This window comes from Sodiomyces alkalinus (genome assembly GCF_003711515.1).
Source record: "Sodiomyces alkalinus F11 unplaced genomic scaffold SODALscaffold_2, whole genome shotgun sequence".
Classification (NCBI taxonomy): Eukaryota; Fungi; Ascomycota; class Sordariomycetes; order Glomerellales; family Plectosphaerellaceae; genus Sodiomyces; species Sodiomyces alkalinus.
The window spans coordinates 5934597-5956740 of record NW_021167080.1 but is presented as its reverse complement, the minus strand read 5'-3'; the positions used below and the strand labels follow the sequence as shown (position 1 = coordinate 5956740).

The 22144-nt window shown below is 53.4% G+C and overlaps 7 protein-coding genes across 7 annotated transcripts; 5 read left to right on the top strand and 2 right to left on the bottom strand.

The window, feature by feature from the left end:
- Positions 1-391: 391 nt before the first annotated feature.
- On the bottom strand, positions 392-2477 carry SODALDRAFT_322741 (hypothetical protein; the record flags this gene model as incomplete). The annotated part of the gene is made up of 3 exons (XM_028609748.1): positions 392-1779; positions 1878-1991; positions 2360-2477. The coding sequence occupies 3 exons, from the start codon at positions 2475-2477 to the stop codon at positions 392-394; spliced, it is 1620 nt and encodes a 539-aa protein (XP_028469466.1).
- A 2059-nt stretch (positions 2478-4536) lies between these two features.
- Positions 4537-5144, top strand: SODALDRAFT_272843 (U6 snRNA-associated Sm-like protein LSm7; the record flags this gene model as incomplete). The annotated part of the gene is made up of 3 exons (XM_028607861.1): positions 4537-4753; positions 4858-4929; positions 5014-5144. 3 exons carry the CDS (start codon positions 4537-4539, stop codon positions 5142-5144), a joined length of 420 nt encoding a protein of 139 aa, XP_028469465.1.
- Positions 5145-5540: 396 nt separating this feature from the next.
- On the bottom strand, positions 5541-9353 carry SODALDRAFT_331421 (PAB-dependent poly(A)-specific ribonuclease subunit PAN3). The gene is made up of 9 exons (XM_028611453.1): positions 9112-9353; positions 8822-8936; positions 8619-8757; positions 7777-7934; positions 7632-7717; positions 7398-7580; positions 7200-7344; positions 6993-7145; positions 5541-6927 (listed from the first exon to the last, which is right to left on the bottom strand). Exons 2-9 carry the CDS (start codon positions 8892-8894, stop codon positions 5885-5887), a joined length of 1980 nt encoding a protein of 659 aa, XP_028469464.1. The 5' UTR covers positions 8895-8936; positions 9112-9353; the 3' UTR covers positions 5541-5884.
- A 565-nt stretch (positions 9354-9918) lies between these two features.
- SODALDRAFT_331419 (UBX domain-containing protein) lies at positions 9919-12106 on the top strand. Its single transcript, XM_028611452.1, has 2 exons — positions 9919-10417; positions 10516-12106. The coding sequence occupies exons 1-2, from the start codon at positions 10280-10282 to the stop codon at positions 11944-11946; spliced, it is 1569 nt and encodes a 522-aa protein (XP_028469463.1). The 5' UTR covers positions 9919-10279; the 3' UTR covers positions 11947-12106.
- Positions 12107-13660: 1554 nt separating this feature from the next.
- SODALDRAFT_125198 (hypothetical protein) lies at positions 13661-16493 on the top strand. Its single transcript, XM_028606660.1, has 5 exons — positions 13661-14009; positions 14138-14205; positions 14296-14331; positions 14528-14902; positions 15011-16493. The coding sequence occupies exons 1-5, from the start codon at positions 13946-13948 to the stop codon at positions 16007-16009; spliced, it is 1542 nt and encodes a 513-aa protein (XP_028469462.1). The 5' UTR covers positions 13661-13945; the 3' UTR covers positions 16010-16493.
- Positions 16494-17823: 1330 nt separating this feature from the next.
- Positions 17824-18422, top strand: SODALDRAFT_125168 (hypothetical protein). The gene has a single exon (XM_028606659.1). The coding sequence runs from the start codon at positions 17919-17921 to the stop codon at positions 18267-18269; it is 351 nt and encodes a 116-aa protein (XP_028469461.1). The 5' UTR covers positions 17824-17918; the 3' UTR covers positions 18270-18422.
- Positions 18423-18574: 152 nt separating this feature from the next.
- On the top strand, positions 18575-20347 carry SODALDRAFT_338896 (F-box domain-containing protein; the record flags this gene model as incomplete). The annotated part of the gene is made up of 2 exons (XM_028612817.1): positions 18575-18664; positions 18755-20347. The coding sequence occupies 2 exons, from the start codon at positions 18575-18577 to the stop codon at positions 20345-20347; spliced, it is 1683 nt and encodes a 560-aa protein (XP_028469460.1).
- Between the last annotated feature and the right edge of the window lie 1797 nt (positions 20348-22144).

Here is a 22144-nt window from a genome sequence, read left to right as displayed (position 1 = left end):
CGGAAGCAAAAGTGGTCCGTGCGCCTCCCTTTTGTGGCCCCGCAATCGCGACCTTTGGAATATGCACGTAAGAGATGAACATGCCCCCATTGCTGAAATCTACGTACCCACGGTTGTGTCGAGGACATGTGAGAAGGGGACCATGACGACGCTGCCACTCCTATTCATACCATGATCTTCTTTGGCTGGAACTTGCAATTTGGAAATAGTTTCATCGAATCCTTCTCGTTATACCTGTGGTTATATGCCGTAAACCTTGTGGGACATATCCGTACTTGTTGTACAGTCCGCCTCAAGCCATTTCTCTCTACAGACCTTCCGTTATTCGAAGAATGATGTTTGACTTCTGGGTCCTCTTAATGGCCACTCACTGGTGGTGCCGCAGAGTTTGTCATGTGTGTGTCATGTTTGCCTCGTGGGCCTCCGGGGTGGCCGACGATGTCGTCGACCCCATGTGGCTCATGAACGAGTCCTTCTGACAGCCCGGATGGTCGCTTCGCTGACGTACGTCTCTGTCCCAGTGCCGCGGCGGTGATGGAGCGGGTCGGCGACCGACGTCGGCGATACTACTGGCTAGGTGTCTTCTTCCCTCTGTTTCGGTAGGCGATTGAGGCTGCAAAGGTGGATGGGCCCCTCTACTAGTAGGCCTCGAGCCCGACCCTCGTGCGGCGGGAGATCCTACCGAATCGTCCACGGCATGTCGTATCTCATCGTGTACGGCATCGTATCTCGATCCCGAAGTATGCGTAGTGCTGGCCCCATTGGCCTCGGCGTCCGGTTCGGCCGCGTGGTTGGCCTCTCGCTCAAGCCATGCGATTTCTTCCTCAGTGATGCCTCTCCACCCACACTTGGCATGTCTCTTAGTGCAGCCCTGACATGCGGTAAGGTGCTTGATGCACACAGTTTTGAGCCGCCTGCACCGATCGCAAGGGGGGTAGATCTCGTCGCCCTTGCCGAGTCGTTCTATCCTAGAGGTGACAATTGGCCTGTGTACTTCCGATGGATCTGGTAATTCCTTGGCGGGGCCGCATGGTCCCGCCACTGTGATAGGGGAGTTGTTAGTTTCTGTCGTGTTGGGCGTATGATGTTGGTGATGATGATCGGTTGTTCTGTTGGCATGGGGCGGGTGACGGTGGGTGGCGTCACGGTCAGGATGGAAAATCGGTCGTGGGGCGACTGGCTGTGACGAGAAAGGGGAGAGGAACTGTTGCAACAGATCGGCATGCAAATCGTATGCTGCGCTAGGTCCGCCGGGGTGCCGGGCCGGGCCAGAGTGGTGGAAAGCTGTGTTGGGGCTTGGATGCCTAGACTTGATAGCCGCTTTGCGGCCGCTTAGGTGATAGTTCAATTGACGGGCTCGTTTAGCCACCTCGTCTGCCCTTTTTATGAGGACCTGGAGCCTTTTTTCTAGAATGTCCACAGTCGCGAGTTCTGCTGTCTCATCTTCTTCTAATGGTGACGTGGAGGTCAACGAGAACCTGTCCAGGGCACCATTCACGATAAGGCGCCAATCGTCCTCAAGAATCTCAACCTGAAGCCCGTGGAGGAAAAACTGACACGATCGTTGGCCTTCTGGGGACGTGGTCAGAACGAATTGGCCCGGATTCGTCTTTGCGAACGTCACAATGTCCAGCCAGCTCACTGGGCCGGGTCCGAAAGGAGACGAGGGCTTAACGATGATGGGGCCTTCGAAGGCGCCCTCCATGGCCCGCAGCAACCGGGGACCCGTGAGCTTGGCTCCCAGGTTGGATGCGAGGCTTTCCTGTCGGCTCAAGACGCCTATTGCCAGAGAAATCGTGTCAGTTCCTCACTAGTCCAAGTGCCGGGCAGAACTTCCAAACCGAATACGATGTAGCATTTGAGAGAAATTCTCGCACCTTCATAGCTGTTGATAAGGCCCAGGACATCTGCAAATGTGTCTGAGTCGCCAGGAATGAGATCGAGCTTTCCCGGAAAAGTCTTCGTCAGGTAGTTGATTCGAGACGACTCGCCTTGATTGCGCCGGTTAGTGCGTTGCATTGACAGAATAGCCCCCCGTCAGAGAAAAGAAATGAGGCTTCGAACTTGGAAGGCCGTGGAAGCCATCCGACAACGTGGTTCCATTCAGAGTGATGCCATGATGCAAGTCATGGAAGGGAATAAAGCAGCCCAATGCCGGCTTGGGACACGGAAAGGCCATCATGCGTGGAATATCCAAGTCACATTTGACCCCCGTCAACATGCTCGCTCGGTTCATTACACCAGAGCGACGGCATCATCGCGTGGCCCCGGATTGAAATTGCAACAAGGAAGGGCACAGGCTAGTGTCCAACAAAGGAGGCTCAAATCACAGCACAAAACTGGCTGGGTCAGAACATACCTGAATGTATTGGAGGAGGGGGTTGAGGGATACGGTCGGAATGCGAAGACCGAGTGACGGCGCCATCCATATCCCGTTTTCGTTTGTGCTGTTCCTGGGAGTCGGGGGCATATGACATGGTGATACTCACGAGCCCGAGCCCGACGGGTGCGATGGACTGCAATGTACGGTGCCGTGCTAAGGCTCGATGGGGGGCAAGGTGCACGGTAGGATGAGATTAATGACGGCGGAATCTTGGCCTCCAATGTGGTTCACCTGCGAGATTAAGAAGCAGCCGACAGAGAGGTGACGTGAAGATGCAGGTCTCCTGGGCGGATTGAAGATTACTGAGAGGTGAGGGCGAGCAAAACACACCCCTGGGGCCCGGGTGAACTGAGAGGGTTCGTGGAGTAGTAGGACGGGGATGGACTGCAGAGATTATTGCCGTCGTCCGTCATACAGGACGTGGAAGAGAGGGACTCGAATGGAAGATGGGGTCCTAGCAGCGTTCCTAATCGGGGAACGTCGTCCAAATTGAGTGAATTCTAGAGGCAGGTGCGAGAACCGAAGATTCAGGTAAAGGCGGCGGGAAGTAACGTCCGTTGTAAAGCTCTGTGGTCGCTCAGACCTCAATCGGTTCCTACAGTGAGGACAAAGACATTGTTGAATGAAGAAGAAGGACCATGCTTCTCGATGTGGATGTGTAGTTTACGCTCAAATTGATAAAAGAAGTAGAACGGAAGGGGGCTGTGGGAATGGAGAGGAAGCCCGAGGGCTTTCCGAGTGTAATGAAATGAGCTGGTGGGTGGAAATCCGTAGTGAAGTGAGGCTAGAGTTGGTCGAAGAGAGACTAGAGGTTGATCACAGAATGTGCGCACAGACGGGGTGCTTTCGTATCTCCCAGAGCTTCAGCGGGCCGGGCGGGTCCTCAGTGCCGGTCTCCCGATTTCCATGACAAGGGCGTAATTACTCCGTAATACGTTGTACTGCTCCTGTAAGAAGTACTCCGCACAGGTTGCCTCCCGCACTTCTTGCTCCATCGCATGCTCCGTCCGCCCAAGGCTGCTTGGAGTCGGCTGCTTGCTACCGTGCGGAGTACATATGATATTGTTGCTCCGACCAGATCCTGTTCCCCCCGGGCATCCGCATTATGAATGTATGGTAGATATAATCACCCAACCAACTACTTCATTGCGTACACTCGAATGGTAGAAACCCAGAGCCGGGTCGGCGGGTCCGGGGTAAAATGCACACTTGCATCCGGTACCAGTCATGGTATCTCTTATCATGTCATATTGGGATACCTAAGGTACCTACGGGGGCGTGGGGGGTAGTACAGGTCAGAGCCTACCGTAATAAATGGTCAGTCTGTCGACAGTCTTAGAACTTCATGTTAACAGAAATATCTCTGTCCAGGCTCTGGCCAGCGCAAAAGTCTCTGTTCGAGCTCTGACCTTTAAACCCCCCCTCCCCGTTAGGTAGGTAAAGGCATATACCTATTAATTACGTACCTAGTACTTTATGAAGTAAGGCATTGCTCGTATCATGGACTGCTTCGTATACTCCGTACCTTAGGTTGGGTAACGGATGTACCATTCGATGGGTTGACACGCCTGTTGGTCTTGATTCGTCCAACACAAATATTTCAATTGCTGTAGCGCACACTTGTCGCATGTATGTTTTTCTTCACAGGAAACATTTCTTCTCCCTAGGAATTCTGTCTTTGAATTACGGTCTTATGACTGATTTATATGCTCAATAGAAAACGCAGGAAAGGATATCTTGAAGAAAATACGGACACGGCACTCTGTAGGTATTTGTCACGAACGACGGGGTGGGGCAATAACGGTTTCGGATCATTTGTTTACAGTACACTTAATAACTCTTAGATTAGGTAAGATGGTGACATCGCACTAAGAGAGGCAGACGAACCCCACTAATCTTCGTAGAACGATATCTCTTTTCTGCTACTATCGATCCACCCTCAAATCAGCCTTATGGGCGTGGCCTATCACAACTATAAGGTGACCTGGACGCACAGCTCTACCTTGCCCGCGACCGAAAACCCACCCTGCCTTCTATACCTGGAGCTGGGACCTTCGCTGCACGACCCAACGAATATCCGATCATCAGGACACTTTGGGGGAACCCTATCTAGCCTGCACGACCAAGAATCTCCTAACCCCGAAAGACGCGCGATGGCTGATAGAGGAGGATTCCACCGTGGTGGTGGCCGCGGTGGAGGAGGTTATCGCGGCGGGCGAGGAGGAGGAGCAGGCCGTGGAGGGGCCCAAGCTCACGGAGGAAATCAAGCGTCTACCGGCGAACGGGAAAAGCCCAAGAAGGAGAACATCCTCGATCTTGGGAAATACATGGACAAGAGGATCACCGTAAAATTCAACGGTGGCCGCGAGGGTTCGTGACCCCCTATGCTCATTGTGCACCACTCTCTTCTTCTCTGCCAGTACCGGATCCCCCCGCCTGGGTACACCATTGCTAAGCCAACGCTCGACCTCTAGTTACTGGAACTCTGAAAGGATATGACGCTTTGATGAATCTTGTCCTTGACGAAGTCGACGAGGTCATGAGGGGTACGTGTATAGAGCTCTATGTCCCGTCCCTCCGTCTTCCCACTTTCCACCGGAGTAGACGAAGAATCTGACCCCCTTCCGTAGATGAAGATGGAAACGAGACTACTCGGCCGCTCGGGCTTGTCGTCGCTCGCGGCACTCTCCTCGTCCTCGTCAGCCCAGTAGACGGCAGCGAGCAGATCGCCAACCCCTTCGCCCAGCCAGATGACGACTGAAAGCTTTTCGAGTTAGCCACGCCAATCACACCCCGAACGCGGGTACGTTTTCATTGGGCGAGAACGGGCTCCGGGAGGTGTTAAAAAGACGGCGATGCCCCCCGAGGGGACATGTTGTGGGTCGGATATCCGCCGCCTGATGCAACGAGACGAGGGCTGTCAAGCAGCCACGATCCACCCAAAAAACAAGCGCCTTCTCGCTTACAGGTGCGAGAAAGTTGGGCACTCTCCGTGGCGGTGTCTTGAAGGGAGAGGGAATCCTGCCATTTGTGGACCAAGGAGCCGACCTGGCTGCTCATGAATACTAGTATCTAGGTGTGCCACGCACTCATAACGTACCGCCAACTAGCGCCGTCTCCCCAGAAAAGAGACGTCGAAGTGAAATTCACAGAGCATCTTCCAGGGCTTTCATTTGCTTAAATCTTCTCCTAACTTTTGCCGCATCGGCAAGATATTTAGATGTCTCCAGTCAAAGTCGCCCTGGGGCTCCCTGAGTCTGTCTGTCAACGTCTATTCCGCACGCTACATCTACCGCGATGGACAGATCACGAAGAATGAATCCTCGCTTCCATGACATCCAACAGAACGCTTTCCTGCGCTTTCTCATTCCCTAATCCCACACGTCTTGCGCCAACCCAGCTTCTTCATGATCACGTTGACTGTCTGGTGCGCGTATATGCCGCGTCCGCGCCCGTGTCCTGTCCAAGTAGGTCGAAATCCGGCCGGCTTGGGTTCGGCCCCTAAAAGCCCCGGCCCGCGTTGGTCCTCCCCTTCAAAAGCTCCCCGAATGCGCTCCCGATCTGTTTCTTCAGTTCCTTATAACTGACGACGAAGGCAGACTGGTCGTCGCGGCTGGTGAGACATATCCTCTCCTCCGTCCCGGCATCCAGCTTGTTCAGACAGCGAACGATGTGGCCCATGTCCACTACCGGCTGCCCGTTTGAGTCTACTTGGTGGAAAACGTAGTCCCGGAAGAGCTTGATCATGTACCGCTCACCGTTCTCCGACCATTGGCGATCACCGTCAAACTCCTGCCTCTCGTTGATAGTTCCGAGCTTGCAGAGTAGGCGGAATAGTCTCCCGTTTTCAATCTCCTGGTAGAGAGTCGAGTTGAGGCCATCATTTTGATGCATCAACATGTCTAGGTTGGACATGATCTGGCCTGATATCTTGGTGAGGAAGGCGTCGATCGTTTTGGTTTCTCCCGACTGAGGAGGGAAAAGTAACCACATGATGTTGCCCACGAGGGGCTCTGAGTACACAGCGCTCAGTTGCTGCATAATGAGAGGGGCATTGTTGTTGTTGAGTGAGCTGGGCGGCGTGTTGCTGGCCAGGCAAAGCATGACTTTACCAAACTGTGCCAGGTCGTCTTGCTGCAGGTCCTGCAACGGTCGTCGAGCATCGTACTGAAGCACATCTAGAATGGAGCATGCGCTCAAGCGTATCCTATTCTTCTCGGTTAGGATGATCTTGCTTGGGTCAAGACACCTGGCAGCTAGGTTAAGCTTATGGATCGCTCTCAGGGCGTTGGCAATCTGTGTGATGTAGCTCCAGAGCAAGTCTTCTGTGACGGTAGTTCTGGGGTTGTATCTGTTGTTCGTTTGCGTGAAATGCTGCTGCGAAAGCGTCTTCGAAAGCGGATGGAAGTCGTAGACGAAGATAATGGAGCTGTCCTGAAATCGACGAGTAGTAAAGGCACTGTGAACTGACACCACGCTGCCGTTGTGGACTCTTTTCCATTCCTTGACCGACCGAATGGCGTTCTCGTTGCTGAGACGGAAATCTGCAAAGTACATCAGCAAAGCTGCCAAGCAGACGGGGCAGGTAAGGGTGGATGAATGAACGGACCTTTGATACGCCGCAGGCAATACGTCCTGCCATTCTCCTGGGACACCGCCTTATACACCCAGCTTGTATATCCGAAAATTGTCGAGCTTTCCCTATTGTTTGTGTCTAGCGGCACGAGGGATGTGAAGTGGTCGACATTTGGCAGGGCCGAGTCTGTTCCGGTCAGGAAATGTGCCATGATCCAAATCCGGACGCATCATTACTCACTCGCCAGAACCTGATGAGCGGCCTCCAACTTTCGCTGAGCGTCCTCGCGCAACTTCTCTGGCAAAAAGAAGTCGTGGGTTTGCCGCTGATAGGGTAGAAGCCCGTCTCTAGGTTGCCCGAGGGGCGCATAAAGGTGATATTGTAGCTTGGATCTGTCAGCAACCTGGACGGCACCTAAGGGTGGGCATGGGCACTTGCAGGTTGCATGGGAGGAACAAACGTATTTTGTTGCTGGAAGAATGCGGTAGTTCCGCCCAAAGCCGTTGGATCCTCAGCGTAGGGGTTGTACTGGGGGGTTGGCAGGGTTTGGCCTATGGACGACAGAGAGAATGGATCGTACGCAAGGCCTGTCGGTTCAGGGGAAGTTCCGTTGGCGTTGATCTGCGTGGAGTTAGTTTACGAGTGCTGCAACATCAGAAGGGTTTGGAATACATTGGAAGCCAAGTCATAGTTTTGGGGTTTAAATTCCTGGAACTTTGCCGGGTTGAAGACAGACGTTGTGGACTCATCTTTGGATACTGTACGAGGAAAACTCTTAGCTCAGAATCGCAACGGAGAGTGAGGGGTAGGAACTAACAGCCAGCGCCTCGAGGGACGAAAGATGCCGCACTCGCAGCCTGAGTAGAAAAGGTAGGCCTCTTAGATGATGATGTTGGCGTGGATGGATTTGTAGTTGTAGATTGCAAACCGGTCGGTGTAAAAGACGGCGAGTCGACGTTCAACTTCTTTGTACCACTTGAAATGACAACGTTAGCTCTGAAGATCAATACCAACTAATGGATATGCGCAAAGCAGAGAAGATCCAGATTGAGTTCAAGACATCCATCCAGTTGTCGCGCTCAGCTTGAGAGCCCATACAGCCCTTTTGGGCATAGAGCGATCCAAACAACCGATTCGAAAGTTATTGCTATGGCTGTATTTCCGGCGAACGACTTTTGCCGAATAGAAAGAGCTGGGAATGGTTTCGACGAGGCTGTCTCGAGAGTGGTTCGCAGGATATACTGAGAACCAACAGTCTGAACATTGCGTTAACTGACTGGCATGGCCTGGACTGAAGCACATGCCCTGACAGCTGAAGGCCGGCTGCGCGCGGAGTTCGATCAATGTTGGGTTTTGCGGCTTCTCTGTTGTGCTATGGGTGCCGAGCTGCCGTTCATTGGAGATATTCAAGTCTTAGAAACGATGGCTCCGGGAACGCAATAACCGGCAGCCCATCGTTATTCAGGGTGTTAAGTGTTCTTTCTGCTCAATGGCGTCGACTGTGCATTCGGCTTTGACCATTCACACCCCCCACCACACAACCTCAGACCAATCTCCAATAATACGTCGAATGGCGAATGAATTGACGTGATGTTGTTGGAAGTATGTCGAGTCCAGGCGCAAAAATTATCACAACAAAGAAACAAAATAAGAACCTACTTTTCCGAAGAGGTTTGGGTACTATGGCTGTTCTGACTGGAGTTGTTTCGGTTCTGGTCATGGTTGAATGCGCAACCACTGTTCTCATAGCGGCAATGGCCATATATCAGGACGTTTCGGCAGAGAGTGTCTTTGGTATCTGCAGAGCCAATGGCCGATAGTCAGCTACCCGTTGAAAACCCCAAAAAGAATAGAGAACTCGCCTCTGGTCTTGGGCTTAGGCGATGTGCCGACCTGGCGACGAAGATCGGGCGAGTTGTAGCGCGATGCCGCCATGGTGATGGCGATGACTAGAAATGACTCCCCCTATAGTCGGCTCTACAACGTTTACAAGCCCATGGTTAGCTCTCTGCCGAAAACGATATAAGAGTTTCGCGAAGCCAGTCTTCCAACACATGCTGTCGAGGTTCGCGCTCTGTCTCCGCGTCCGAGACACTGTCGGGTAGAGGAGGGGGGACCACTGGCGGGTCTGGGGTGGGGGCAAAGCACAGACTGCAGAGGAGAGAGGACGGACGGGTACGCACTTGAACCTCACTGACTCTGCCCATGGTTCGAAGAAGTTCAAATAATCGCCCATGGGCTCAGTACCGAAGAGGCAGGATGCGTTAATGAGCCTTGGGGAGAGCCACGACCACGCGCTAATAACTGCGCGGTGTCGTATAGGTAAAAGAAAGAGTCAATGCAGCAAGTGTCCGGCGTGAGCGCTGACGGAGGAAGCCAGACAAGGGGTGGAGAGGAGCGAGGTTGAAGTTGGGAGAGCAAGAGACGCGCTAAATGCCCACTTTCTGGGCTTCCCCACAAAAGGGAAACAGCATGGGTCAAATATTCCCTTATGCGAGAACATATTTTGGTGGGGTTGAATATGTTGGCTTGTCAAAGGGGAGTCGCAACCTTGGTATAAGGGAATACGCTTAAAAGCTCATAATGCTCTAGCTTTATTGCATGATAAAGACCGACCCAGGGCACCTAAGCGTGCATGAAGTACAAAAGTCAGGCTGAACAAAGTGACCAGCTAAGGTACGTAGCGTCCCTGCTAGGGTACCTGGGCCACACCTTTGACTGATAAGAGTTCGGAGTAGGTATCCGTACTCCATATCCGTAAGGTACGTAAGTGCATGTCTTAGTCCCCTACCTCAAGGTACCTATGAGTAAGGTAGGTAGGTACCTTATGTCGTCACTTGTGCCAAGAGTAAGGTACCTTGTGGGGATACCTTGTGGGGATACCTTGTGGGGATATAGCACCTCGATTCCATCCAATGTCATCCAGTTATTAATCCATAAATACTTCGTGAATCCATTTCGTGTGCAAGCAGCCGTGTCAACTTTGATTCTATACTGCCCTTTTTACCTTGTTTTGGTTTCGTGAAAGCTCTTCCTATGCGCTGAGTAAATATTTTCTTTGTCAATGTCTTAGACTACTATCTGACATCTGATTTTCTTTAACTCTCCCCTCTCCTCCCTCTTTTCCCGACTTCCAACAGCCGTCAGCGGGCTTCAAAGAGGCTACATTCCCTCTAACACCTTATCTCAAACATCTCCAAGCTACGAGTGCGAACTATTTCTCAAGACGACCAGCCTGTCTGACAACCCGAATCAACTCTCAGACTTGCAAGTCCTCGCTTTTAGTGATTATAACCTATTTCCTGCCTCTACGAACAACTATGGCGGGTCAAGGAGATTTCGATATTGGACAGCTGTCCTCAAGTCAACAGGAAGCTCTGCAACAGTACACGCAGGTGACAAACCAGGAAGTGAAGGACGCGATTCCCCTATTACAGCGATCGCAATGGAATGTACAGGTCGGTGGTCATCCTTTTTCTCCCTCTTCTTTCCATCCCAATCTCGTTCCTCCGCCTAGCCGATGTCGGTAAGCAAGACTTAACCTGCCATCACGTAGATCGCCATCGCCAAGTTCTTCGATGGCGAGGGCCCCGATCCCGTTGCCGAAGCCATGGCCCAACAACAAGACCTACCCCGTATGACGGCGAGACACGAGAACCTGCAAGAAAGCCTGTACCATTCTACTCCGCAACCTCGACGATCGAGACCGAACGTCCCCGACCCCGCTCCACGAATTGTCCCGCAGCCGCCCATGCTCCACAGACCACCGTTCCTGATCGGCCTGCTACTGGCACCCTTCAGCATCGGATACAACGTGGCCTCCCGAATCTTCCGCACGGTGTGGTATCTGCTGTCGTTCCTCCCAGCGCCAATCCGACCAAGGGCGCTGACGAACGGGGCGGCGAGAGGACTGCGCAACACCACCGGCCGCCGTATGCTGATGCCGCAAGACACGGCGGCGAGGTTCAAACGGGAATTCGAAGAGGAGTATGGCAGCGACGAACTGCCATGGTTTGAAGGTGGCATTGCCCAGGCGCAGGATCTAGCGAAGAAGGATCTCAAGTTCCTATGGGTTGTGCTCATGTCGCCCGAGCACGACGAAACCGCTTCTTTCACACGAGACACTCTCCTGGCACCAGACGTGGTCAACTTCATCAGAGACCCGGCGAATAATATCATCCTGTGGGGAGGCAATGTTCTCGATTCTGAGGCGTACCAGGTAGCGCAGGAGTACAACTGCACTAAGTATCCGTTTTCGGCGCTGGTCTGCCTGACGCCCAAGGAAGGTAGTACGCGGATGAGCATCGTCAAGCGGTTGGCGGGGCCGATGCCCCCGTCGACGTATCTCTCGGAGGCCCAGACGGCGATCAACAAATACGCTGGGGACCTAGCGGGTGTCCGGGCAGAACGGGTCGCGCAGGAGGTGTCTCGGAACCTGAGGAACCAACAGGACTCGGCATACGAGAGGTCACTCGCCAAAGATCGGGAACGAGCACGACAGCGGCGCGAGGCTGAGAAAGCGGCGGCGGAAGCAGCCAGACGAGCCGAAGAAGCGGCGGCGGCGGCAGAGCGGCTAGAACAGCATCGCACGGACTGGAAGCGGTGGAGAGCAACGACGATTGAGGCGGAGCCGCCGGCAACGGACAAGGAAGTGTCACGACTCGCGCTCAAGATGCCCGAATCGTCCGGCGCAGGGAGGATCGTTCGGCGGTTTCGCAACTCGGCAACTTTGGAGTCGCTGTATGCCTTCGTCGAATGCTACGATATGCTCGGGGAGGCGGCCGGGCAAGATTCGGCACAGAAACGTCCGCCTTCGGACTACAAGCACGAATACCGGTTTCAAATCGCGTCGGTCATGCCGCGGACTGTCTACGAGCCCAGGGAGGAGCAAACCATCGGAGAGGCGATTGGAAGATCGGGCAACCTTATCGTGGAGGAGATTGTGTCAAATGAAGAGTCGGATTTGGATGAGGCTGAAGCGACATGAAGGTAGCTTTGGTTGACGATGACTATTGGACGTGCTAGGGCTTGTTCAACATGAGATATCAGAGGAGCGAGAGACGAGGGACTGCAGTTCGCTACGAGGCGATTAATTGTCGTGGGGGTAGTGTTACAACGAAGCACAAATGCAAACAATAGTCGTGGTGGATTTATTCCCCTACGGCGTTTCGATCAGCTGGTGCCATGCCATGTCCAAGGGACGTCTTGAACGATAAGGGCAACATCTGTCCGTACCTCAGAGGAGGAGGCATGGGAGCCCGCTACTGTGATGACTCTGGGAAAGCAAGAATAGCATCACACGCGCCCTGGCCCGCAGAGCTTAGGCTTGCGTGGTGCCAGGAGGCGGTGCAGTCACGCAGAGTTACCACATCCAGGCAATGCCGAGACTACATGGGGGCGACACTGACACTGGCCCTTAATAAAAACATGTCGATTGTCGACCGCGAAGCTGCAACCTCAGCTGCAACTACGTGTACCTAATAAGTTGAGGGATGGCGGTGGCAAATGATTCGTCAGATACCATGAAGATCACCCACTTAGGTACCGTAGGTACCTACCTACCTTAAGGTATGGACTACGAGGATAAGTACTCCGTAAGTAAGTCGGGGTCCTTGGGTCGCGACGCAATGTCTGACGCGTCGCGACGATGTTGGATGCATGCACAGGTAGGTACTGAGTACAGAATACTCCGCTAATGTATCCGTATTCGGACATTGAGATGCGTATCAGTATCCCAGCAGGAAAGCCCTGACTTACCTTGATGTTACTGTCTACCTCAGTACCTTACTCAGTTATGTATGCGTATCGCTTTGGTCAAGAATTTTTCTTCTTGGCCCCCAACTCTTCCCAAATCTTCCGGTCTTGATGAAGTGCTGCATGAGGTACCGTCGTATTCTGGGGGTACCTTGGTTCATAACTCCATCCTCTCTAGTAGGTACCCTTAACTTGCAGATGACTTCTTGAGAGAGTGAAACCGCCAAGGAACACACCCCACTGTGGACACAGGACTAATCAAAACCTCGGACAGGAGAGGTGCCATCGTACGTACGTGCACGGTATCACAGACGAGTGCCGACACCGCGATTGAACTGAACAAGGCTCACGGCGGCACACCAGCAAACCTCGTCACACCCACAGGCATCCAAGGCCAACAACTCAAGTGACCACCATTGTAGGACCAGGCCACGCCAGACGCCAGTCATTCATCGGCCCTTATCACTACCTTATACATATACGCGACTCGCCGTCCTGCCAGGGCATTCATTCATTCTCGGAAGTTTGGTCGCGTCGCATTTACGACTACAAACATCATTAGACCTCCCATAAACCTCCGGATCCCCTACCCGCGCTTCGACCTCAGTCTCGAAACCTGGCTTTGTGGCCCAGAAACACCAATCGGCACGAAACAGAACCATTCGAAAGAAAGGAGCTGGAGAAGAACAGAGAACGAGGCTGCTGCGGATTTAACGAAGTGCTCCAATCCTACCCTACTCTGCATCCGTACTCAGTACGGATACCACCTCGTCGCCTCCCTGAGACTCGTATGCGTACTGCATCTTCAGCCTGTTGGAACCACCCCAGTCTCTTCTTCGTTGCAGCGTTGAAGCCGCGCGAGGCATCCCACCTACGGTCTTCGGAGCCAATCTTGCCAATTTGATCGTTTGATTCGTCGTGTTCGTTGCGTTGCGACCTGGCTTGTACAGAGTATACAGAGTAGATCTTCTTCCAGAGCGGAGGACCGAACGTTCGACCCCGGTCTCTTGCCCGTCCGCCTTGTCCGCCAAATAACTACCTAGGTACATCCGTACTTCGCGGGACTCCACATTTTCGCCCCCACGTTTTCCAGGTTGTCTCTCAACTCCTCCTCGTCGCATACAACGTACTCGTCCGTATATACCTACTCCGTACTACCCTCCCGACTCTCCGTTGGTCCGCCCCGGTCCTTGGAAACACCCAACTCCGCAACGCTGACCCGGTTGAGAACGATGAAGGGATTTGGCATGAATCGTGTCCTGGGGACCATCAAGAAGAGGACAGGGACTGGATTCGGTACGTCACCAAGTCTTTATCATCTTTGTCCCTATTCCCCATCCCCTATCCCTACATCGCCTGATTGCACTAGAAGACTTCAAGCCTTTGACAGGCGGGTGCTGATGACGGGCGATGCCTGGCGGCAGGGCAGAATGCGAACGACGCAGCTTCATCGCAGGATGAAACCCCCGAAGCCACTGCGGTTCGGAACGTGGTGAGTAGTGCAATAGTTGGGGAGTCTGGTCGCAGGTCGCAGTTTCGAGTGTCAAAGAGGCCGCTTGCTGATGACGAGACGCACTTCTAGAAAGCATTTTGCGAATCGGAAGCTACGAACCAACAGGTACGCTCCCTGCTCTCGCTCCCTCTATCGAGTTCTTGGATTCTTTACCTCATTCGGTTCCTCTCGCTCTCGACATATTCTATTTCCATAATTGCTCCAAAGCGAGCAAAAAAAAAAAAAAAAAAAGAACAAACGGAAACAGATTATCCTTCGCCAAGCGGATAATTAGTATTAGACTGACGATGGGTGACATTAGGACGATGAGGTTCTGTTTCTCCCTCTTATCGTCGACGCTGCCGAGTCCGCGCCAGCTGCCGCCGCCGAATGTGCTCGATATATCCGCAAGTACCTCTCGAAAGACTATAATTCGAAGCCCGGCTACCAATACAATGCCATCATGCTCCTTCGCATTCTGTCCGATCACCCTGGCCGTGATTTTACTCGGAACTTTGACAAGAAGTTCGTCGACACTGTCAAGGATCTGCTTAGGCTGGGTCGGAACAACAACGTCCGCCATATGTTGATGGAGACGTTGGAGAACTTCGAGTCCACCAAGATGAATCACGAGGGTATGCGTGGTCTTGTTGCGATGTGGCAGAAGGAGAAGGCTCGCGGCTTGACATACCAAGGGGTAAGTAAGCACCTGCCCTACCCATCTGTCCCGCCTGTCTCTGTCTATTCTATTGCTCTATCGCCCGGCTCAAACCCATACTCATATGACCTTTGACAGAATCAGCAGGGATCGCCTCTACCGCAACGCCAGGCCCAACCCCTGCCGAACCATGATCCCGCCCCCGCTCAAAACTACTTCGCCCGTCATCACACAAGCAGGACGCTGCCCAACCCCGTTGAGCTCGCGAGTCGCCTGGAAGAGGCACGAAACTCGGCCAAGCTGCTGATCCAGTTCGTCAACAACACTCCTCCTTCCGACTTGCTTCAAAACGCTCTCGTCAGGGAATTCGCCGACAGGTGCCAGAGCGCCTCTAGAAGCGTGGAGATGTACATGAAAGCCGAGAACCCGGCTCCTGACAACGACACCATGGAAAGCCTCATCGACGTCAACGAACAACTCCAGACCGCCCTCAACCAACATCAACGGGCTGTGCTCGCGGCGCGTAAGCATCTCGGCCTCCACACGAACAGCCACTCGAACCCCTCTTCCCCTCAATTGTCCAACCAACAGGCCCCGCCTCTAGCTCCTAGCAGCAGCAACAGTCCACCCCAGCTCCAGACCTATCCGTCGTCCTCATCCTCCTCCCGCGGGCCACCAACAGAACCTCCCCGCAGCCGTAAGCCGCCCCCAAAATCCAAGGGCAAGGAGGTCGAGCAGTCCGCATCCCCGACAGGCCCTCCACCGACCGGAGCTTCTTCTTCCAATCCCAATGAGAGGTCCTCCGGGGAGGGCGCGGCCGCTGACGACCCATTCCGGGACCCGCAATCGCAGTCGACGACCCACTACCCGCCAGAGAATACAGGGTTGCCTCCGAGGGCTACGTCCTCTTCCTCTTCCGAGGACGGATCTTCCGGCCCGCGACGACTCGCCGATGAGTCGTTTCATCCTCGTTTTGGCGACAGAACGGCGAGCTACGGCGCCCGCCAGGATAGTGCAATGAACAATGTGGTCATGCACGGCGCAGGTGTGAGCCAAGGTCAGCGGGGCACAAGTCGCAGTGTTCGAAACGATGATGACGATCTTTACGAGGCCGACGACTTGCCTAGATCGAACCCCAGGCGGTAGAGACTTGCCATCTCACTGGCCAGGCATGGGTTATCAGGTCGTTTCGGCTGTTCTCGAATGGCATAGCCATAGACTTGGGTGGTTGCGCCTATTTTGCTTGTTTATTTTGGTTTTTTTTTTCCTCTCTCTCTCTCTCTCTCTCTCTCTCTCTCTCTCTCTCTGCTCACGACCCTTTCATGTTGGATATGGGATACGCGATTTTTCCCGGGTATTTTGGACATGTACAACTTGATGTTTGGACATTTCGACACTGGGCATAGCAGCGACCGCAGAGCAACCGACAGCCGTCAGTTCAGGAGGTAAATTCACGTGCAATATGGGACAAAGCAATACTGGTCCAACTGGATAAGGTACCTTATCTATCATGAAGATTCTTGCATTTCACTTTCACTACACGCCTAACTGGTTTACTTACTCGGCATACCTACCCGTAACTTCGTACTTTAAATAGCCCCCTGAATGCATTTACGGCGTTGGCGCCCCGATTTCTTGGGCTAAAACGACAAGGATAAAAAGGTCGGTCGGCCTTCCGCCAATCGCGTCGCCATCGTGCCGCCCGGTTGGGCCATGCGGCGGGAAAGGGGGGAGGGGATTCCAGACGATCTTGGGCCAAGGCGCAGACCAGGAATATCAAGCCAACGGGATGTCTCCTGTTATCGGTTAGACTACAGAGATAGGTATGTAATTAAATAGCGGCGACGACAGCACTAGCGTGATGTGATCTCTCCTGGGAAGAGATGTGGCTGATATCAACGAGGGGATGCGTCTCGCTGGCATCAAGATTGCGAGTATTCACGCAACACCTGCCTAGCGTGGATGGGTGCATGCTGTCGGGATATATTCGTAATTCATGAAATAGGAAACATCTGCGAGGATACGCCGAGCAAGGGCGACGACTCAAGTTCCCCGCAGATGTATTCCGCGTCCACGGAGCCGAAATCCGGAAAAGGCTCCGACGACTGTCCCAGCAAATCATAATTTGGGCGAGTTGCACTTTGACATACTGCGCCTCTTGGAGGGATTTAGACAATATCCCCTCGGTTACTATAAGAATATGGTAGCCAATGCTTCGATGCTTCGTACAGACTTGAGGTGGGATGGGGATGAGGAGGGAACCGAGGGACGATATCCGGTGGATAGGATCGGCGTGAGTGTACGAAGTACAATCTGGTCTCGTCTATACGGACTTATTAATCCGAGACCAGTTGAAGGGCGCGGTTCCTAATTGCTGGGACCAGCCTGCGGTGGTGATTTGTGATCGCTTAGCGATTGGCTATCCGTAAGTATTAGCAACCAGAGCGAACGCGGGACGGGACGAGGAAGCAATAGACAGAGAGAATGACGGTTTTATGTACATCGAGATATGCGCTTTTATTGAATTTTCTGTTTGAGTGGGGTCTGTCTGCATCTTGGGAAGGAGAAGGGGGGGCTGGCTGGGGAATTGCATATCGCGACTATTGACGTCCCGATACATCGATTCATAGCTGTCCCGCTAAAGCCGATTGGCTGATAAAAGTCTGCGCTTTCTTCTCGCGTGGTGTCTGGAGCTATTTCCGGATTTGGACATCTTTGCGAACGACGTTGCCTCAAGAGTCAACCCTCATCTGCTCTGGACGGATAACTCAGTGTACCCATCCTCTCGTCGTTCCACCTCTACCTGGCTGGTTTCATCTGACAAACTCCGCCTCTGATCACCAGTTCATCCGATATTCTAATTAATCCCCCGGATCATCTCTCCTTACTGTTCGATCGTCTTGGTACGAAGTTGCCTCATCTTTACCGTTACATTTGTGACTCGTGATCTTACTCTCATTCTGCTATATACCTCGATCGGCCGAATTGCGATTTCTCGTCCGAGGCTACACTCGTGGCATAATGGGCTTTGCTCGCTTCATGCATAAGATACCGGATGCGGATGCGCCCTTTGCCGCCGCCCTCTGTTACGTACGACCATAGCATCTCCCATATGATTAACCTTATTTCCCATCAGCCCCTGCGCTCTGTCCGCCGGACCGCCTCGGCCCTCCTCCACCGCTGCTTGCTGATCATCTATCTCACTGCATCTATCCACATCATGTCTTTCTTCCCCAGTACAACGGTGGCCCCCCTTTTTTCTTACGCTGTATGCACAGGATGTCTCCTCCCGACTAATTCCCCCCTCATGGGTCCACTACAGGCTACAGCGAGGTATGAATATCTTTCCACCACAGCCCCAGCTCGCCTTCTTCGGTCCTATCAGTGCCTTCCTGTCCCTTTCTGAATTCTCTCGTGACATTCGCCTTAATTAGCTTAGCGTCTACCTTGCCAGCCTCATCAATGGTTCCGCTATATGCCACTATGTCACTGTCCTCCTATATATATAATGAGCAACCCCCACCGACCATATGATACAGTGGCTCTAGCTCTTTTCAGCTGTGCTGTCGGCTGTCAATCAGCCTCCAAGCTTTTTCACCCTTCTTCCTTCCAATTCCTCTATGAAGGAACCGTCGTGGTCACGTCTCCTTGCCTTTTGGCCTTCTCCCCTCTTGTCCCTTCTACCTTGACCTGGGACCACCGCCTTGGCGAATGGCAACCTCCTCCTCTCTTCGAGCTGCTTCGCCAAGATGGTCGCTGAACGACCTGAGCCCTGAGCTCCTTGCTCTCGTCATCGAACATGTGAGTAGCCAGTGGCCAAGAAACGTAATTACACTCTTATGACCAACTGGGCCCCTTAGCTGACAACCCCCCTCCCCACCCCCTCCGCAGCTTCACGATATCGATGCTAGATCGGTAGCCGAAGCTCGAATCCTTTGTGCGAGGCTAGATGCTATCGCGACTCCCATTCTGTTCCGTGTTCTGCACTTGAACAAGAACATCGTATCGCCCGACGCCGAGTCACGCTACCCCGGGGTTTTTGCTAATATCGCCGCTCACACCCGCCACGTCGTCGTCGGCATCTATCTTGACCCCTCAGGTATCAACAAGGTGTTGTACACGGCCCAAAATCTGGTCTCTGTGCGCTATGATGCAGGGAGCCGCTTCGCTGTCTCCGATTTACAAAATCTCCATATCACGCCTCCCTCTCTCGAATGGCGGTACAGCGACGCCGAGTTGGAGCACGGCAGACCCTGGCTCCCGTTTGAGCTTCTCGATTTTTACCATGAGCGCCTGCGGGGAATCAAACTACATGTCGAAAACCTGCCGCTCCGCGAGTTTGACCGTCAACAGCAGGATACGTACGTCCGAGCCATTCCGGCCCATCTCCTCGTGACGTTGAAGATGGCCAGTCCAGCGCCGCCTCTCATTACAAACCTCCACTCTCTCAAGAGTCTTCTCCTGTTGGCAAGGCGTCTGGAGACTTTCCACTACGAAGGGAGGGGTCAGGGAACCAGCTTCAACTTTCGGCCGGGCGAGCGGCTGCCCCCCTTCAAGGAGCTCGCGTTGAGGTCTTACGACTGGAACCACTCGAAAGACGAGACGGCGATGCATTGGGACTTCTCTAATATCAGATCCCTGGACCTGGATCTCGTCCCCATTTTCGAGTTCCTGTCCTCGATCAACCCGCTAGATCTGGCCAACCTGCTACGCCTACATTGCGAGGACTATAGCGCCCATCTTCGGGTCGATAATCGTCAGGAAGCGACGAGAGGTCTCTACCTTCTCGTGAAGCATTACATACGGGCTCTTCACACTCTGAGCATCACCTGCCACATCCGCTCGTTTCCCATCGACGCAATCCTCGCTCATTCCCCATCCCTGCGCGCCCTCCGCTTTCGAGACCACGTGGGCTTTAGGGACGAGGACTACCGCTGCCCGACGCTCTCTCCTGTTGACGTCGCATCTCTCGGTCGACGCCTCCCCTACGTGCACACTCTCGAGCTCGACATGGACGCGGCCCTCTGCGAACCGTCGGCCTTCCTCCGTGCCGTCTGCACCTTCCGCAGCCTCCGCGACCTCACTCTCCACGTCCAGACCGTCATCAACCCGCTCGAGGATGTCGAGCCGGAAGCGGACCCCGACTACGACGCCGTCGTCCAGACGCTGTTCTTCCTCCACCACTGCAAGAAGCAAGCGGCCGAGGAGTGGGCTCGCGTCCCGACGCAGGCGAGAAAGGGCCTATCGCCTGTAGCGCCCTGGTCCCGCATCACCATTACCGTGGGCGGCTGGCGCCGCGTCATGGCGCGCCGTTTCAGCACCGCCTGGCGCGAGCAGAATCAGAAGGGCATCTTCGCGGAGCGCTGCTTCGTCGCGGAACGATGCGAGGAGGGCAGACCCATGAGGCTCAAGGAGCAGGGGCATATCGAAATGCAATCGGCGTCGTCATCTCCAGAAGGGTCCATCAGGAATGTCGATGACTAGCGAGGCCCGAGGGTCTATACTAAGCCCTTTTCATCATTCATGTTCCCCATTTCATCCCCTTTGCATGACAGGCGGTCAGACCATGTATCCCGCAACCTCTTGTTTACCATTGGAACGGGATTCTCTGCATTAACGGCACAAAAGATGGCGTTCTTGGCGCATGACGTGGTCGCCCTAGTCGTAGTTGACCTATTAGACATATAAAGGGATCAAAGTAATTAGGGCCAACCTTAGTTCGCATTTCGGTGTAGATTCCTCAGTATCCGTACTCTCTCAGCCATGCCAACATCGCTGCAATGCATGATTTTCATTTCTCGTTTCAGGACTACACTCTCCAAAACTCCTAATGCGCTACCGACACTAATTCAACACCTTATCCGTACACGTGTAGTAGTTTCCCCGCTACCTTAGGTGTACGTTGTAGGTAGGTACCTACATGTACTTCGCACAGATCTCATTCTGGCTCCCTTTCGTCCCTTTCTTTTGTTGGGGGCAGGGAGAGAGTCTAGCGTCGGGGAACCCGGTTGGCCACATGGCGAGCCCTTTGCGCCAAGTCTCACGATCACAAGGAATGCCCCACACAGTGGTCCGATAACCTCGTCGGGTCAGTCGGTTCAGGCATTTCAAGTCGTAATTATTATTAACAACTCCCACAACTCCCCTCCATACGCCGCCGTTTCTCACCGGCATTGCAAGGGATGGACTTCGGTGAGTATCGGTGAGTCTCAAGTCCATGACGTCCGTCAAGTTCGGTGAGGCCCCTGATCATAAATAATAATGTTCGGTTTTTTTTGCCCCCGGAACACTCGACCGGACCTATTAAGATAGACGATCTGGTTCTTTTCGCTGCTCTTGTATCGGGGGTGGCGTACTGACTCTCCTGGTGCAGAGCATATTACGCGCAGTATAGATATATAATTCGTTTCCTTGATGATACTTTTGTCTCTTGGATGTTGAAGAGACGTTGTTATACCTGAAACCTACGATATCTTCCATTCCAAGCTCTGGTAGTGTTGCCTTCTCTGGATGCCGGTGTTGGTAGCCTGGTGCTCTTCCGCTTGTAAACATATTCCTACTCTTCGAGACATGGAGCTTACAACAGGACTAGTCGTCAGTCTCGAATATCCCACGAGCTTTACATTAGACCATGGTGTTGCCAGAATCCATCTCAAGCCAGGGTTGGATCACATCGTTGGCGCAGTCAAATACTGATTCGTGTTGCAAGGAAGTTGATTCTCCCTAGAGAAGTAATATCTGACATCACTTCCATCTGCTGAGTTACATAGTCCTGTTGTTTAGTCCAAGACATTCACGTAATCCCAATACGACAGACGCGTTATGAGGGCCGTGGAGTCGTGGACCATGATTAGCTTCGCAACCCTGTCTTACATGACGGACAAAATTGCCAAGTCTGCGTCAACTTCCAAGAGACCATGCACTGGACAGGTACGCTCCAGTGACAGCTAGGGCCTGTTTCATTACTTTCTTTTTCCAGTAGGAAAGATAGACACAAGTTGTGGTCTCAGAAGCTGGAAGGGGCTGGAGGGGGAAGAATGTGGACTTAGAACTCGCCACAACCTCCGGACCTCGGGTCGTCCCGACTGTCCCGGCTCTGCAAGGGATACATATACGTAGCCCAATAGATATCGGCTAAGGCAACTGCAGCCAGATGATCCAATATTCCCATTCCTGGGTTCCAGACTGTGGATCTCGGACAGTGCCGCTCGATGCGTCCCTTGCATACCTTAATTCCCCCTGGCTCTCCCGCGCGGACCGTGTAGTGCAACCCTAACCCCT